The 17,115-nt window shown below is 41.6% G+C and overlaps 1 protein-coding gene across 6 annotated transcripts in view; it reads left to right on the plus strand.

The window, feature by feature from the left end:
• The window catches only part of LOC124409202 (synaptotagmin-7), a 165,474-nt gene that overhangs the window by 140,919 nt on the left and 7,440 nt on the right, over positions 1-17,115 (plus strand). For all 6 annotated transcript variants that reach the window (XM_046886659.1, XM_046886660.1, XM_046886657.1 and 3 more), the window contains 3 exons: positions 3,534-3,545; positions 11,836-11,989; positions 12,716-12,856. In XM_046886659.1, coding sequence (XP_046742615.1) covers positions 3,534-3,545; positions 11,836-11,989; positions 12,716-12,856 — 307 coding nt within the window. The remainder of the gene's footprint in view (positions 1-3,533; positions 3,546-11,835; positions 11,990-12,715; positions 12,857-17,115) is intronic.

The following is a 17,115-nucleotide window of genomic DNA, read 5'->3' on the forward strand; positions in this document are numbered from 1 at the left end:
TACTCGGTCTTTTTTTCTCACTTTATTTTTGCGAAAAGTTATGTACTCGTGTTACGTATTTTATTCCTCGTGGTTTTTAGAGATGCTTGGAAAGAGGCCATGAAAATCCAAGTAATTAGCCGTAAATCTTACTTCGTAATTTGTACGCGTCGTTTATCTTCGTTTGAACCAATCCAAATTTCATACGTTATACCGAACAAGCGTCGATATCTCTTTCCGTCTGCTCAGATGTTGCGTAATTACAGAAAATCAGTTCAGAATATTTCTTTTTCCAATCCGTAAAACGAAAATTCTGTGACTGTGTGAGACACACGTCAGCACATTGTTGCTGAACAATTTTAATTCATCACGATTACAATTTCCTCAACTGATTGGTTTTTGCATTGCTTTCAAGTCAATCGAACAATAGGAGTATTGTCTCCATTTTTGGCTTTATTGAAAAACGGCAAGTATTGAGTAAACGGAAGAAACAAAGGAGAATCGGCGAGGCAGGGTACATAAAATCAATCGATCGAAGAAAGTGATAGCCGAATTTCCTGCAATCTCTGAAGCGACGTTTACCAACTGATCGCAATATTCCCACGCGACCAAAGCAAGGACAGAAAAAGCAGATATCTCTTGTCAGCCAGCATTGGAAAAAGGATATGGGAATGTCATGTATTGTCGAATTTCGCAATCAGTTGTTGGGAAGCCTGTGTCTGATATTACAAGAAGGGAAAGCTCCTCGTTATGAATCGTGAAACTACATTCAATTTAGACTCTCTTCTCATCCTAACTTAGCGGAAATCGAAAAATGGATTTGGATGTTTCTTGGGGTTGGAAGAAGATCAAAGCAAGGGGTGCACGATACGTTCATTCCGAAACTCGTTACACCTGAATTATCGACAAAGGTGTAACGGAACTTTAAAGTCGAAATTGTACAGTACAGAGTGAAATTCTTAGCAGCAGAAATTCTACTTTTAACAAGTCAACCGACTGTCAAACTCATACTATAAATGTTTCAAGATCCATACATGGGAACATTATTCCAGTCAACTCAGCAGCGCTTGTTATCCTGCAGGGAAAATGCTGACGTTCGTACAATCGGTTCCTCTCCAGCAGTTTATTCCTCTCCGTGAACTGAAATATTTCTCGCTGCCTGTCGCGTCTTGCCTGTCACTCAATGTAAAAGCAGCCAACTGCAGCACAATCGCGTCTCGGTAAGCAGTTCGGCAAACGAATTGTAAGAAGGACCAAAAAAAAAAACGTAAAACTAATCTCTACCAAGTCAATCGTGTACGAAATCTTTTCGTTCCTCATTCAGAGTCGTTTGGCGTTTACCGAAAGACAAGGAAGAACTGCTTCCGTTGATTGTCTCGAGGCGAAGACCAGCTTACGCCGGATGAAATATAAATCATCGGGAACATCGTTTCTCTCGTATAAATTTTCGAGTCACAATATTGACAGAGAGAAATATGTCTCGTGGAAAAGCTTGAAGACAGTCTTATTAAAGCTGCAGTCTATGGCTAGCAACGACAGCCTTGTGTGAGGCAAGAAAGCACGTCCTCAAAGCGCCACAGAGCTTGGATGGGAAATTCGATTTCCCTCTACGTTGACTCAACGGCTTCCAGAACCCGCAGGCCTTCGAATCGATGAACGATACACAGTTGATTCCCGGAGAATCCCGCCCTTTAAACAGTCCAAACAACTCCGGTCTACGTACTCGCAGAGTCGAGCTGTTGCTGTTGCTGCTGCGGTGAGACCACTTGTAACCGAGAAAAAGGCAGCCAATCGATCCTCGTGAAACATCTCGCTCATTGCTCTCCTGGACATGTGAAAAATGGCCTCTTTTTCAGCGGTTTAGAACACCGCAGAGTGCATCGGTGTGAGATATCGTACCTCGATTCTTGCTGTTCTCCGGTGGAATGGGAGAGTCTCAATTAATTAATGACAGCCTAATTGGCGGTAAAAATCCATTACTCAATTCCGAAGCCAATTTGGGAACCGATTGTTCGAACGAGTCGCGGTTTCTCTGCCAGAGATAGGGATGAATTGATGCCAGCTATCAAGTTATAAATAATTCCTCGGTTCTATTTACGCAGAAATTCAATCCCATCCATTTTCTTGACTTCGTTTCGAGCAGATGCTGATTGCGGACTTGCTGAGGAGATAAAATAACAACAGACTTGTCACTCGGCTGCTCAACTCCTCATTTCCATTGTATTCTTGTCAGTCGTACAAGACTTCGGTGTTTCCCGTAGACAGTGTGTGAAATCACTTCTGCCTTCTCAATACTCCAATACAATGGTAGTCACGTATACTAGCATTCCAATTGTTGCGATGATGACCTACTGAGATTCAAATTGATGCGAACTGTATCAACACACCTGCGGTCCTATTATTTAAACGCTTTTAAGCAATACGATTACGCTCCGCGTTTGCTCATTCTGTTTCTAATGTAAGCATATGCATGATTTATTGTATCTGATAAATACGGTTAGCCGCGTGTAACATACAGCCTGGTATTTTCATTTGTACTCCCATGGAAATTGGTTTGAATTAAAAAGTTGAGACCTTGGTCACGGTTTGTTTCCTAATTATCATACGTGAGATAATTAAGCAAATATAGCGTAATGAGCTGTGTGTACGATACATTTTATTTGTTAATAATTGAATATTGAACCTCTGCCAGCGCATTAACTGTGATTGATGACAGTTAAATACGCATTGACTTTTTGTTGCATGAGGTGATATTTCAAAAGGGAATAAAATATTACGACTCAGCAGCGAGGAGAGATTAGGATATAAAAATTGTACAAAACAATAACGCGAAATGCCACGTATAACAAAGCTGTTGGTGCAGAGAAGCTGCCATGGCCTCGAAACAAAGCGGCGCGTCAGAATAAACGTGCGAAATTTATGAAGAGACTCAAACTAAGAACGCGTATTTATAATTACTCGTTTGACGTTGTTTGCAAATACGTATTTTGAAATTCATGAATATACTTGTACCTTTCAGTCGTCATAAATACATGCAGATTATCCTTATGTACCTACTCAGGATTGTATATAAAAGTATATCGCATAATATTATGACGTGTGTACTATAGTATGAAAATTTACGAGAAAATGTACTTTCTAATATAATGCTTTCGAAGCACGCTATACAATTTTATTTTTACATTGCGCGGAGCTGTAACGGCTCCACCCTCTCGTAACGATTCGTGTTGCGTTCATTATCCGGCCGTGCTTACAAGTGTACAATGAAAACATATATACACACATTCCTATCGCCATTTACAATTATCTAATTATAAAGTAGGTACAATGCACACGCACGTGATACGCACGTTGCGTAAACAGATAGAAATGATCAGAGGATATCGAACGGCGCGTTGCAGCCGTAATATACGATTTAGGAACTTACATAAGTGCCTGTTTAATTAAGTGCCTACGTGTATATCCTGAATATTAAACTAATTCAATTATGTTTCACATTTTTGTTTCATGTGCTGTTTCTTCTTGGTCTAATTCACGGTTGGACATTCATGCAGAGCTCAGTTGGAGTAAGTATAACATCCATATTTATACACTTAGTTAGGTCTGATGTTGGTTAGTGGCGAAAATTAAAAAGCTAGACGGTTAGTGAAATAAAATTGGTTACCAATTCAAACAAAAAATCAAAACAAAAGTTCATTTTTGCGATACACAGTACCTACTGAGGAAAAATAGAATTGGGGGAACAGGAGGGGAGAAAATGAAAACAGCGTTAAAGTCAACTTTCCGAAAACTGTGGCGAGTCGAGACGATCACGTGGCCGCGGAAAACCGGAATACCTCACGGAATACGAATTATTACGATATTAGACTACGCAGCTACGGTGTTGCGGCGTGAATCTGTAACGGAAGCAGGAAACTGGGAAACATATATATATATATATATATATGCGAACCGCGTTTTGATTGTGGAATATTATATGATAATATACTTAGGTATAACAAATACTATAAGATAAAAGGAAATACGTGATTATTTTCAATCTCTTTAGCTATTCTTCAACTCTTCTATAAGCTGAGTTGTAGAATGAGGAAGAATATGAAGGGTAAACGCGACTTCCGGAGCCTCGTTACGACGCCGGAGTTCTCGATTAGAGAAAGTGATGTCTTGAAACTTCCGTGGGTACGATGTACAGATTGTGCCAAACCATTCCCCTAATCTGAAACCTGAATTGTTCCCGTCCCCGCGTCACTCCTGAAATCTTCATATATATATAGCTGTTGAAGAATAGCTAAAGAGATTGAAAATAATCACGTATTTCCTTTTATCTCATAGTATTTGTTATACCTAAGTATATTATCATATAATATTCCTCATTCAAAACGCGGTTCGCACACAAAATGCCAAGTCCCACGTTATTCCAGGTATCTAAAATCATGCATCTCCCGTCCTGACATCGGGAATAAAATTTCTGATACAAACGATGATAAATTGCAATAATGCTGGATATTTTTATTCGAAAAATCAGTTACCGATAACACCCCTGTAGAACGCATATTTTCGCTGAATTGTGTCTACTACATGATTAAATTTATAATGAACTCTGAATTGAAGTGCAGTGTCTTGAAATGAATTGAAGCTTTGGTATGCCTACATATATTTATATACTTACAACAGACGTGAACACTAAGTTAGCAAGACAATGGGAGAAAGATTGAACGTAGAATTCTCCAAGATTACTGTTCTCAGAAATCATACGCAAGTGAAATGTGGCGAGTTTTGAGTATTCGTTGTTTTTCCTTGAAAAACATCACCAACTATATGTATAGAAGCGAATACGAAATTTGAATAATTTTGAACTCCCTCAAACCGCCCGCGATACTCGACGCTAATATTAAATCACAAAGTTGATTGAGTTCTGCTGCAACAAAGACAACGGTGGTAATTTAATGTAAGTATATTAAACTTTTTTTCAAGGTCCACCTTATAATCATCCATCCGGTATTTTACTCTGTAAAAAATACTCCAACAATGCGGGAGCTTCTTTGCAGTGGCGCCTATTTGTTTTAGGCAAACTCAAACTATGTTTATTGCATACGTATTTCTACGCCAAGAATGCATCAGGTTTTCGAGCAATTACTGCAAACATGCGCGCCTCGTGTTCTAAATTCCGTACCATGCATGCACAGGTTAATATCGAGTTTCACAACGCTGTTATCAAATTTATCGACGAATCGAAATCCATCATTTCCCGATTTCCCGCATAATAATATTAATAACGAAAAGCATATAACCAGGCGAGTATCTCATACTCGTGCGATGATTACATAGGTACGTACAACGCATGTTGTTCGAGGTTTAATTGAGGAGGGTAAAACATAACTGTGTACCTATCAATACCTAACGCTATTATACAGTATGCAGCTTTTCCCGTTGGCCATTGCTATTCACCTAGTGCACAAAATTATAATTTCACCTCGGCTAACGATGAGGGGATGATATTTGATCTCTTGTTGAAATTGGTAAAAAAAAAATTGTTACGTCATTCAGCGAGAGATCATTCGTGAATCCATCGAATCACAATACTTGGTGGGAAGTTTGAATATTTCAACAAGAAGTGCGGTGAACCGTTCGTCGGTGCTCTCAGGTTGTTGAAAATCTCCCGACACGTAGTTCGCTAGGTTGAAAGTCGAACCTTGAATACGTATGGAGCGCTGTTTTATTCACTTCGTACTTTTGGCTTATCACTTTATTACGCATTCGCGTTTCTGACCTCGGTATATGGATATAACCATGAATAATGCAAGGCTGCCTCGTGTGCCCCGTGTTGCTCTTACATACCGACGGCGCGATTTCTTTCCCACAGGTATATACAGGATAAAAACTTTTTTTCGGAAAACGACACTTTTGGCCTCAACACCGTCATTAACTCCAACGGGTGACGAGATTTTGTTACACTCTCTTTGCATACTAATTAGAAAGAACGCAACTCAAGCTCCAACAAAAAAAATTTCAGTCATTCAGTTGAAGTCATGGGAGATTCGACCGATAACATCAAAGCCCAGCCTTCCTCGATTTCTTTTAAGGTTTGAAGTTATCTTTTGTCCATTTTTCAACCCTTATCGGGGTAAAAATGGCAGGAAGCATCGTTATCGGATTTGCGTTCAGGTACGCGTAGCCATTTACGAAGGGGAATGTATGCTTAGCGTCGGAAATTACCGAGTATATACCCTATCGGGTCGGGTGACGGGGAAAAATCGTTAAAATGCCGCGTACCGAGCCTCGACTGACTTTCCAACAACGAATATAAGATGGAAGCTCCCTAATCTATTCCTGCCTAGCTGTATCCTCCAAGTTTTCTTGTTATCCGTCGAAAGGGGTGGGGGGGAGGGGGTGAAGGGGAGCGGCTTTAAGGGTTCCTCGTATAAACTCGGCTCGACTGATTGAGATGACGCGTCGCGACGACGACAGTCTCCCGGCATTCTCAATCCGATGCGATTCGAAAAGTTCCTGACTGATATTAACAAATCTTGACATTCCAAGGACAAAGAAACTTCCGGGTAAGAAGGTATTAATGATGTGCCTGAGGAAGCGGAGGGTTCACTCTTCAGGGGTACGAGGGATGATGATGGGGAAACTTGAACAATACCGAACTTACCACCTAGTCCAATTTGGAAGGGTCGTATAAAATCAACAGACCGGTTAACCGCAGGTATAATAATATAGAGCCTTACAGGCGATCGGGCATAGCTATACCACCTTTATTTGCACGGTATAAACGACAGGGAAGAACCGCCTGACCTCTTAAGGGTCGTTGTAATTTTGAATAACCCGAGATGTACGTATAATATGTAATTTTGGTCGTATAATACTTGTGCAATCCCCAAATTGAAGCATTAATTCGTTCCGTTCTCTCGACTCCCATTCACTCTCCACTTCTCACCCTCTCGTTTTGAGAAAGTGAGAATAACACGACAGTCAGGATGGGGTTCGCCAAACCCGTTGTTCCTGGCGGAAAAGGAAAAGGACGTTGGGGTATGTACGGCAGAAAATAGGTGCGTGGGGTGAAGGACGAAGGGCATGAGGGGCGGGAAGAGGGATGAGGAACGAGGGAGAAGAGGGAATTCTGTAAGGACTCTTGGCAGGGAATTGACGAGGGTGCTCCAGCCAAACCGCTATATGGAATCAACCACCCTTCTTCGTGCAACTGGTATATCAGCCGTCAACTAGCTCGATTTATTACCCTCGCCAACCTCGAGGACGATATATTATTATCACCATTGAATTTTCAAAACACGGAGGCGGACCGTTGCTAATTTTTCTCAGCCTGGTCCAACGGTACCAAAATCGTGGAATGTTGCCACTTTAATATTATCTCTATGCAGGAAAGAATGTTGTGCACGGGATTCATCTAAATTTGACTCATGAAATGCCACTTGCGTACAATGGATGCCTGGAAAGTGAAGTGAATTTTCATCAATTTAAGTACGGAGCTTTTTATTTACGTGGGTACCGAATTTGTAATAATTTCAGCGGAACGGGCGGGCAACTCTCAAGGTATACTTGAAATTCAAATACACGAGGGATGAGGGAATATAGGAAAATTGAAAAATGAAACACATGCAAACGAAATCTGAGTCAGATGGAAATATTCATTGAGGATTTTATCTCCTCGCCGACTAGACGATTGCGATATTTGAAAAGAGAAATGTTAAACTCTGGAGATAATAAAATGGGAAAGGTGCGCGTCCGTAACGCATTTTCTGCATAAAAAAACCTGGTGCCCATAAAACGGTTATCGCATACACTTGCAGAGCCGAATCTTTAAAGCTGATTTTCCGATCATTTTAAAGCTAGTTTTCTCTTTGAAGTAAACTGCATTCTCATCTACGTTTGAAAATAATTAAGAAACTATTTACATAACGATTAATCAAGCATTTAGAATTATCACTGTCGTGAAAAACGGTTATCCTATGTTGAAAATAATTATGAAATAATGTTCTTATTTGAAATTACAAGAGCTGCGTTCCATCAGGATAATAAAATATTTCATAACCTCTGCTGGGAAAAACGATGCATATCACGGGTTAAGAGACTATTCGAAAAGTTTTGCAGACGATAAATAACAAGAAAAAAAAAAAGAAAAATTAATATTTACAGAGACTTGGCTTCGTCGCAAACCCGTTGAGAAAATCAACTCTGAATTATTCGAGTGCAAGTAAAGCCCCGGTCGTTGTTCCCGGTATGAAATTCCAAATAATAATTGTAGCTCTCTCAGGGCGGTTGGGAATAATGCCACTTCATTCTCGTGTCATTTTATCACTCAGAGGACCTCTAATAAGCTCTTTTCTTTGTGTAACGATGGCTTCATTCGAATTCTGGAGACAGATCGTGAAAGACGTGTAATTTTTACGCGTCTCAGCTGTGTGGGGTCCCTTAATATCCCTAATAAGACGAGACCCCGTTTCAGCTTGGTTGAACATAATAGCTGTCAAATTTGCACACTAGAACGATTTTGCCCCGATGAGACAAGGACATGTCGTCAGGCCCGGAGCGGAGCTCCTTCACTCGAATACGTTCACCTGTTGAATAAAGAAACTGCCCGTGTTGTATCTGATATCCACTTCGCAAAAAATAGAGGCTTTATACGAGAGTATATGTATGCTACCGCCGTGGAACAGTCTTCCTTACTTTAAGGGTAAGGTTGGAATATTTGTTTTATGGAAAAGTTTTCGGAGGTAATCAATAACGTGGAGGAAATTCTCGGCTTTCTGAAATTCGTCTTACTTTATCGATAATATCGATAGTTGTAATGAACCGATAGAAAATTTCTTGACGGTCTGACTTGGCTGTTATAAAATTTCGAATCTAACTCTTCAAGAAATAAAGTCTCAATTGTATGATCGATCAATTTATTTGCGCATCGACTAGATGCTTTAGATCGAAGATTGGAATTGGATTATCAATTACTTTTGCGTTGCCATCGCCGTAACAGTTGCCAGTGATCAATGAACTGCGATGAATATAATATAAGGACCGTTAGCGTCGCGTAAGCCCGAAAAATAGAATTTCTCACACAGATAAAATGACGAGGTGGCTGAAATTCAGAGATATATAGTTATCAAGATATATAGATACAATATTTTCTCCATCCGTCAAAGTAAAGCAGCGCTGGTTGCCTTGATTATGAGCCTGATTCATGTCCATCGGACAAATTACAGAGGAAACATGACATGACGAATGTTTCATTAACCTAGTTAGGAGACAGTTGTCTTGGCGACTGAGTGCAGCAAATAGAGATGTACGGATACGCGGACATCTGGGAACAAGGAACCACGCGTAACATCGCGACGTCCACAGCGAAAGTTTCTTCATCACCGCAAAACTAACAGGAGAGTCTCTTTTCACCGAACTAGCATGTAAAACTTACTCGTCAACTCTGATGCAGTTGTAATTAGATACGCAGTTCTCGTTTGCGCGAAATAATTTTACCGTAATTGGGTCAACCAAATTATGCCCCGTCGTCGATTGTATAACCTGGGTTTTATTTTCAATTATACTTCGCCACGTACATGCAAACAAATTGCTTAACTTCGAGAAAATCTTTCAACGACACTGTAATAGCTTCGAAGCACCGCGTTTCGTTTGACACGTAACGGAATATTAAATAATTTATTATTACGGTAAAAAGGGAACGGGTTTCGCTGACTTTTTCATCTGACACTCGATAATAAATCGTTACACAAAACTCCGATACTGCCAACAGAGTAAGAAAGCGAAGTCGAGTTCGTTCGAGGCACGGCCAGTGAATAGAAAAAATATCCCTGGAACAACAATCAACGGAGCACACGAAAACTCGGTGATGCGAAATCGCATGGTTGAGAAGGTTTTTTGATTAACCGAAACGAGGTGAATTACTCGAGCTATATCCGTTGCAGAAGTGAATATTAAAAATTGTTACGCTTAGCAGATGTTTCATATTCCAAGGACAGAGTATGGATATTGTATCACAATCGGTTAAAATTAGCTCTTCGCTAATATCACGCTCCGGTTGTCCACATTATGCCCGGTTGGAATGAAATTATATTATGCAAAGGGGTAAAAATATAAGGATAATTAATAAATTACGTAAAGCGACGTATACGAGCTATATAAATGTATCGAAATAGTCTGACCGGGGTAAGTTTCAGGTTTAACAGCCCTTCACGACCGGAAGTGACAAGTTGAAGTATATAAATAAAATACCTTCTTACGCTTTGCACCCTACGGTAATGTCGTTCGATCCAGGTAGTAACTCTGCAAACTGTATAAGCTTTACCTGGGTGTATTTTACTCAGTTCACCTCTCGTATATAATATACGGCATGAAAGGAAACCGCGGTCGATACGATCCCGTCCGAATGACTCTCAGCACGCTTCTACGAGTATATGGTGGTGGGGGTGGGGGGTGGAGGTTTAAAGAGGCCTGGTGTACGCGTCAACCTGCCTATAATGTACGTGCGGAGAATTTTCGTTACTCGAAAGCTTCTGTCGTCGTTTTATCGGGATTCGGATAGGTATATGCTTGCTTACAGTGAAGTGCGTGCGAGCTTAAGTTATTCTCCTAGATTGTACCCGCTTGATGTTTGTATGGTAACAGAAATATTTTCTTCTGCGTTCCTCTTGGAATACTATATCCAAAATCAACTTTCCCGATCTGAAAATCGTTTCATACAAATTGAGAATAAACCGAAACCAGGAAAAAGTCAAGGTGTTTAAGTAAAGTTGCTTCGAAGCATTCGGACAAGTCGGAGGAGACTGACAACCATGGTTCACGGGTGAATTTAACCACCGGCTTTTCTAACTGCGGAATCAACAATTCATAGTATAGATCAGACGTGATCGACGGTAACCGTGATACATCTCAATAAGCGATTTCTGCGAAATTCCTTCGATGATACAGGTCTGATATTGATTTCAGAGTATAAGGGTTGCATGATAGTTAAGAGAAGTGAAGAAGTAATTTTTTGTTTTACAAAAAAGTTAACGAATTCAGTTTCTGGGTTTAACAGCTACAACGTATGAAGTATTTACCAATCGTGTCAGAATTACGAGCCTTTTGGGGCGGGTGAGAGGGGGTTGGGGGGGGGGGGGGGCGTGAACACCAGGTACCTACCAGGTTTTATATTTTTAATAAAATTCGCTGACTTCAATCTCTGCTGCACACGTCGCATATCAATGTTTCACGGTGCCACGTAATGTCCAGGCCGGCCGTGATATTAGCGTTGCGGTAAGCCCACGCAGACTCGTGATCCCCCGACTTGGTGTATCAACGTGTAATCGCGTTGCTGGCTGCAGGTAGTCCGTGCAGGCTGTTGGTTTTTATCTCCACGAGAAAATTGTCACATCGATAAGGGGTCAAAGTAGGAAAAAAGAAAGGAGAAAAAAACCGCAACGGTCGATCTCCCCCCCCCCCCCTCCCCCCCCCCCCGCGAAAAAATGACCCGAAATAAAAAATAAACACTTTCGAAAAATAATCTTCACATTATGGAAATTACGATCGAAGCTGAACCCCCTCGGTCAGAAACTGGCAAACTGACGTCGTGTGTTATAAACTTTACACCTATGTGTACGTACATGTATATAACGTTAAGTCGATGTTTATCCACCCGCTTGAATTATAACGGTGTTGTAAATTAACGGGGGTGGTATCACCGGCTGATTACGAGGGCGCGGGACGCAATTTCGCATTACACTCATCCACCCTGCATACCTATTTCCGCAACGCCGCTCGGATAAGAGAAAATTTTACACCGTAGACGAGGTTGATACGAGGCTCGAGCTACAGGTGATGCTAAATTACATCTTGGTTTATTTACAGAACGACGGGGAATCCTGGGAGCAAATCACCGGCTGGAGGCAGCGGCGGTCCGGGGGCAGGTGGTGCTCCTGGTGCCGGGGGTGCGGAACCACGAACACCGACTGCGGGGCCCCAGAACAAGCAGCTACAAAATGTCAAAGGAGACCATCCCTCCGTTAGTATAAATTTCACTCAAAACTTGACCCTTTTGTGTTAATTCGGGTTTTCCACCGTCTCACGTCTCGCTTTGTACGTATATAAGGGAGATCGCGTACTTTCGAACGTTGATTTATGGAAAAATGTGTTTATCGCTGCAGAAATGAGGGTTGGGAAGTCGTTTATGTCTATATCCGTGCTTTCTGATTACGGAGATTTTCTTAATTACAAATTATATGCCATGTTAAAAGTCCGCTTCCTATTGGTTTCATTACACGGCACCGTATAACGGTGTCTAGGGTATCTGCGGCTACATTAGACATTCTATCCCTCGCATCTGACGTAACTTTCCCAATTTCTCAAGTCTTTAATTGCCAAGTTAAGGGCGGGAGAAGAACGGTAGGTATTCCTTTGTCCCATCTCTGCCGGATCGGCCGACTCTTGTATATAACCGAGGGGAAACTTTTCTCACTTATATTCTTTTTCCATCCCCGCGCGCGCTTTTGAAAATCGATTCTATTTCAACTCTCGACTCGGCCTCGCTTTGCTCCGTCCGTGAATTCCCACTTTTCTGATTATTTCCCGATAAAACTGAGAACCCCGAAAACATTTCAGGATCAACGTTCGCTTGATGGCGAATGCCCGAATTCCCCTTGTGAATATTTCATCCCTAATCGGGACTTTGGTAATTCTGTTTTCGCTGCGAATACGCCCAATTTCTGTGTAATTTCGTTTCCTATTCCAGATGGCGTTCCTCCAGAGCAGATCGGTATCCTTGGTCGACATGTACATCGACAATACAGAACCGAGCGAAAACGTTGGACAGATACAGTTCAGCCTTGAATACGACTTCCAGAACTCGACGCTCATGCTGCGCATCATACAGGTCAGCCATTTTCACCACGCGTAGCAATCTATATCGTTATTATCTGGAAGTAATTAACATCACAGCACGTTCTGCTCCGTCCGAGCGGTAAGCTGATGCAGCCTTCGACCTTCGATCAGAATTCTACAAATACCTAACTGAATTTCCCTTGCACTATACGTAGGTAAATACCTACAACTATACGTATGCTCCGCTGTTACTGCTCGAGCCCCGGTTCCGTTAACCTATCGAGTCGAAGGTCCTCGTTTTATATTTAGACTCGAACCCTTCCGGGGGGTGTTTGTTTCCTCCCAGCTATTGACCTTCTCGCTCTTGAATAACAACGGTGAAAATACGAAATTAAAAACACCCCTGTTTGCACTTGCGCGCTATACTTAAGCGACTAGGGGTTGGTTTGAATTGGAGATTTGTCATTGTCGGATCGTGGCGTGTATCAAGTTTGAACGCACAGTGCCTCACTGCGAGAATTAGTTTTATTCTTCTCTTTCTTTTTTGGCATACGACAAATCGAAAAGCTGAGTCGAATTTAAAGGCGTCACAGTTGAGGGGACTTTGCTGCGTGACCGCAAATTACATATACCAATGGGTATATCTGTATATGTACCCTGTACAACACGGAGGTTGGAATTAAAAGAGGTCAACAAATCTCAAGAGGGTGAGGGAACTCGTTCTGAAAGTAGAAACTTGACCGAGCGTAAAAAGACGGGGCGGGTGTTCAAGTTTCAGGGTGGGTGGAAAAGGAAAAGTGAAAGGAGGCGAGTGGACAAAAAAAACTTTTCTGCATCCTTTCACCATTGACTTATTCAACTTTTTCGTAGATACCGACATTTTCTCTGGCATGAATTATCTCAACAAATTTACCGGTGAACGTATAACAGAAAAGAAAAAACTCGATTGCCACGTCGTAAAAACAGAACTATTCGCTAAAAGCGATCTCTGTTGATTTTTTAATTTACCCCCACCGATTATACAGAGAAGAAAATGAAATCAGAAAAAGAAAAAACTAAATGAGAAAGCGCTGAAGAATTTCTCAAAACGAAATTTCTGCGATCCGCGGTTAAACATTCGGTTCAGAAATTGGTTCAGTAAAATTCATTTCCTGATTGCCGTCCGTGAGCGGGAAAGCGAGGGCCTAAAAATTATTCGTCAAGTCGAAATTCGCCACGCGAACAATCTCGACGAAACTCATAGGTTAAGGAACCATTCGTCAACGGTACACGAGGCAGAGTAGTGAGTCGGGGATGGTTTTAATACCCTGTCCGTAAGTTTGGCATGATCAAGGTATATGTATACCCCTCAGGTCCTCAATTTCAGCACTGAAGGCCATGTCTATTACTACAACTCACCCTTTATCTGCGGTGTGAAACTCGCGGGTGAGAGATGAGCAGTCGTCAAAGATGCGAGAGTGCGAAATTGTGGAGTGAAGACGTATTGTATATACATGTGTGTGTGTATACCTATATAATCCATATGTTATGACACTCTGACACATTCCGCATTACGACTGATCACGGGGCAAAAATTGCTGAATCATCCCTACTAGCGGGGTGAGATTCGAAATCGAGGGGGAAGCGAGTGAGAAATCTTGATTATTAAGCGTCTTTGATAAATCGCGTCAATTTTCCCGATTTTTCCGATTTTCCAGCTGTTCACCGGCTGCAGTTCCCTCGGACCCGTTTCGTCCTTTAATATCCTCGTTAGCGATTTCATCCGCCCTTACGATCCGGGTAACTACATCCGGCGAGCTTTTTGTTCATTCTCAAATTCTCCCAGCCGCTGGTTCTTGCGGGTTTGACGTAATCGGTCGGCGCTATTATTGTTAGTTTGAAATCGGTGATCCCCCGGGTTCTCGACACGGTCAAGTTGCGGCAATTACAATGTGACGCAGGCTTTACAAAGCAAGAGAAATGCGCGGCCGTGGTCTATTGGTGCGCATAAATCCAGGGGAAAGATGGGAAAAACGAAGCAGCAGAAACCTAGCTCAAAATTGGAGAAAGATCTCATTCTAATGTCCCCCGAGGTTCCGTATAACCTGCCGCCAATATCTTTTCGTACCTCCAGCTGATTCCCCGATTTATTTCGCATCCCATCGTGATACGTACACGTACGTATGTTTCCCCTCGTGCTGAGTCGCCACCAATCTTCAACTCGCACAGATTCATTCTCTTGATACTCTCGACCGTTTCGGTGATTGACGATCGCAATTTAAGGGCGGAACTCGCCTATAGATCGGCATGGAGACAATTTCCCATGTATCGTGAACTCGGCTCGACTGAAATAAGTGGGGAAAAAATCCTATCATTTTCAGCGTTGTTCCAAGACCATCGTTCACATGTCTATGCTTCCATTAGGGTCGAAAAAGGATCGCATTTCCAGTGAAACTTTGCGCCTTTCATCACGATAATTAATACGAGAAAATAATTCGTACGGTTTTAAATTTTCAAGTCACATTCTGGTGACACCGTCTTGTTAGACGGTGTCACTTTGGACAAAATCCGATACTTAGTCTTGCCTTGGATACTAAAGCAATCAATGCCAAATAGAAAATTAAAGATTTCTGTCACATGCCTCGACCTGCGATACAAAATCCAATTTAAAAGTCAATTTCAAGAGGTCAGGCCGAACAGTTACCGTGGTTTAAATCTGAATACAGATGCGAGAATTCTCTGATAGGATGGCAGCTGTTCGTCACTGAGAACTTTCTTAATCTAGCCAGAAAAACGTGAAAGCTCGTTAAACGGCAGTTTCGTTTTTCCGAGGTCAGAATAAGTCCCAGAAGTGCCTAATTAACCAAACGAGCCATGCGGAGATTACGAAAGACGGCTGATTGTTTAAAAGCGTAACGATATCGTGACACTCGGATTTTTTCTAATCAGCAATCTTCCCCCGCTTAGTCGTCGTTCCTCATTTTGACGCGTTATAAATTACGCCAAATATTCACAATCTTCCCCTCGCCGTTCATCGTCTCAATCGAATTTTTACTACAAATTGTACGACGTTGGAACGAGACATGAGCTTATGGTTTCGAAATCTAAACTCCGAAGAGAACCTGGTTCAGCTTTAATATGACTTCGTAATTGTCTATGTCAAATCATGTACCCTGTTCAGGTATAAAACTTCCTTTCCATTAACCGAGTCTCGTAAGTCTGGCTTAGACGAAGTAGCAACTCCCTCGATAAAGTGCAACGATTTCACTCTGTGGATGGTTTAGGGCACCAGGGCGCGGTTTTTATTTCTACCCTTGACGAAGCTGTAAAATCGCGACCGCCGTATTATATCGCCGAGATCGAGCAACGGTGCTGAGTGAATGGTAAGCCGATAATTCTATCCTTGAGTATTCCGTAAATAAAATCCTACCAATTCCTTACGATTTCCGGATTCCTTCATGAGGTTGCGGAAGATTTCGCGATAGGCAACCTGTAGGGGTGCGGAGGCTGGCTCGGGATTTTCGATACAAATTCAAGTACGAGAGAATAAAAGAATTGAGAGGACTCGATACAAAGGGGAAGAGAGGTTCGTCGAGTATCCGACGTTACTTTCTACCGCTTGACTGTCAGGACGAACTTAGCTGACGGCAGACGAGACGAGAGGAAATATCTTTGACGAGGAGGGTTGATGTACCCTGCTTAAGATGTGATTTTTCGGAAAGGGGATGAAAAAATGAGGAAAAATTCCACCGCTGTGCGTGAGGATAACAAAGACGCCGCCGCAAGGCCTCTGTAAGGTTGCACGAATTTAAACAACCGAAGGGGCGTGCAATTAAAACATGTAGATGAGATCGCTCTTACACTTTCGTTTCACCCAAATTGACCCCGCTTCAATGGGTCGTTACTACATTATCAACGGGTATATTTTGTTACATGACCAGCATATTTTTATGGGTCGATCCACCAACTTTTAGCTACCTTTTTAGAGTGAAAATTTCAATCTAGCTGCTATTTGGATATATTAAAGTGTACGTAAAGATACAAATATCTTGAAATTCTTAGGCCCTTAAGCCTTAGCGTTTATGAGAAATTCGTTACTTAATTTCACCTATTTTCAAATTGAACCTTTATCTTTGAATTTTCATAGGTCGTTGGAATGTTTATATCATTTTCATCCGATTCTCAGAATTCTCGGATATATTTTAAAATGTCAAATTTTTTGCCCAGTAAAATAAATAAATAATTTATGTTTTGGACTTTGGCATGCATGGAATAAAAGTGTCCAGAAAACTTGTCATTTTCAGGTAGTTTCTGAGCATCCACATTGAAGTG

Source organism: Diprion similis, chromosome 8 (genome assembly GCF_021155765.1).
Source record: "Diprion similis isolate iyDipSimi1 chromosome 8, iyDipSimi1.1, whole genome shotgun sequence".
NCBI classification, from domain to species: Eukaryota; Metazoa; Arthropoda; class Insecta; order Hymenoptera; family Diprionidae; genus Diprion; species Diprion similis.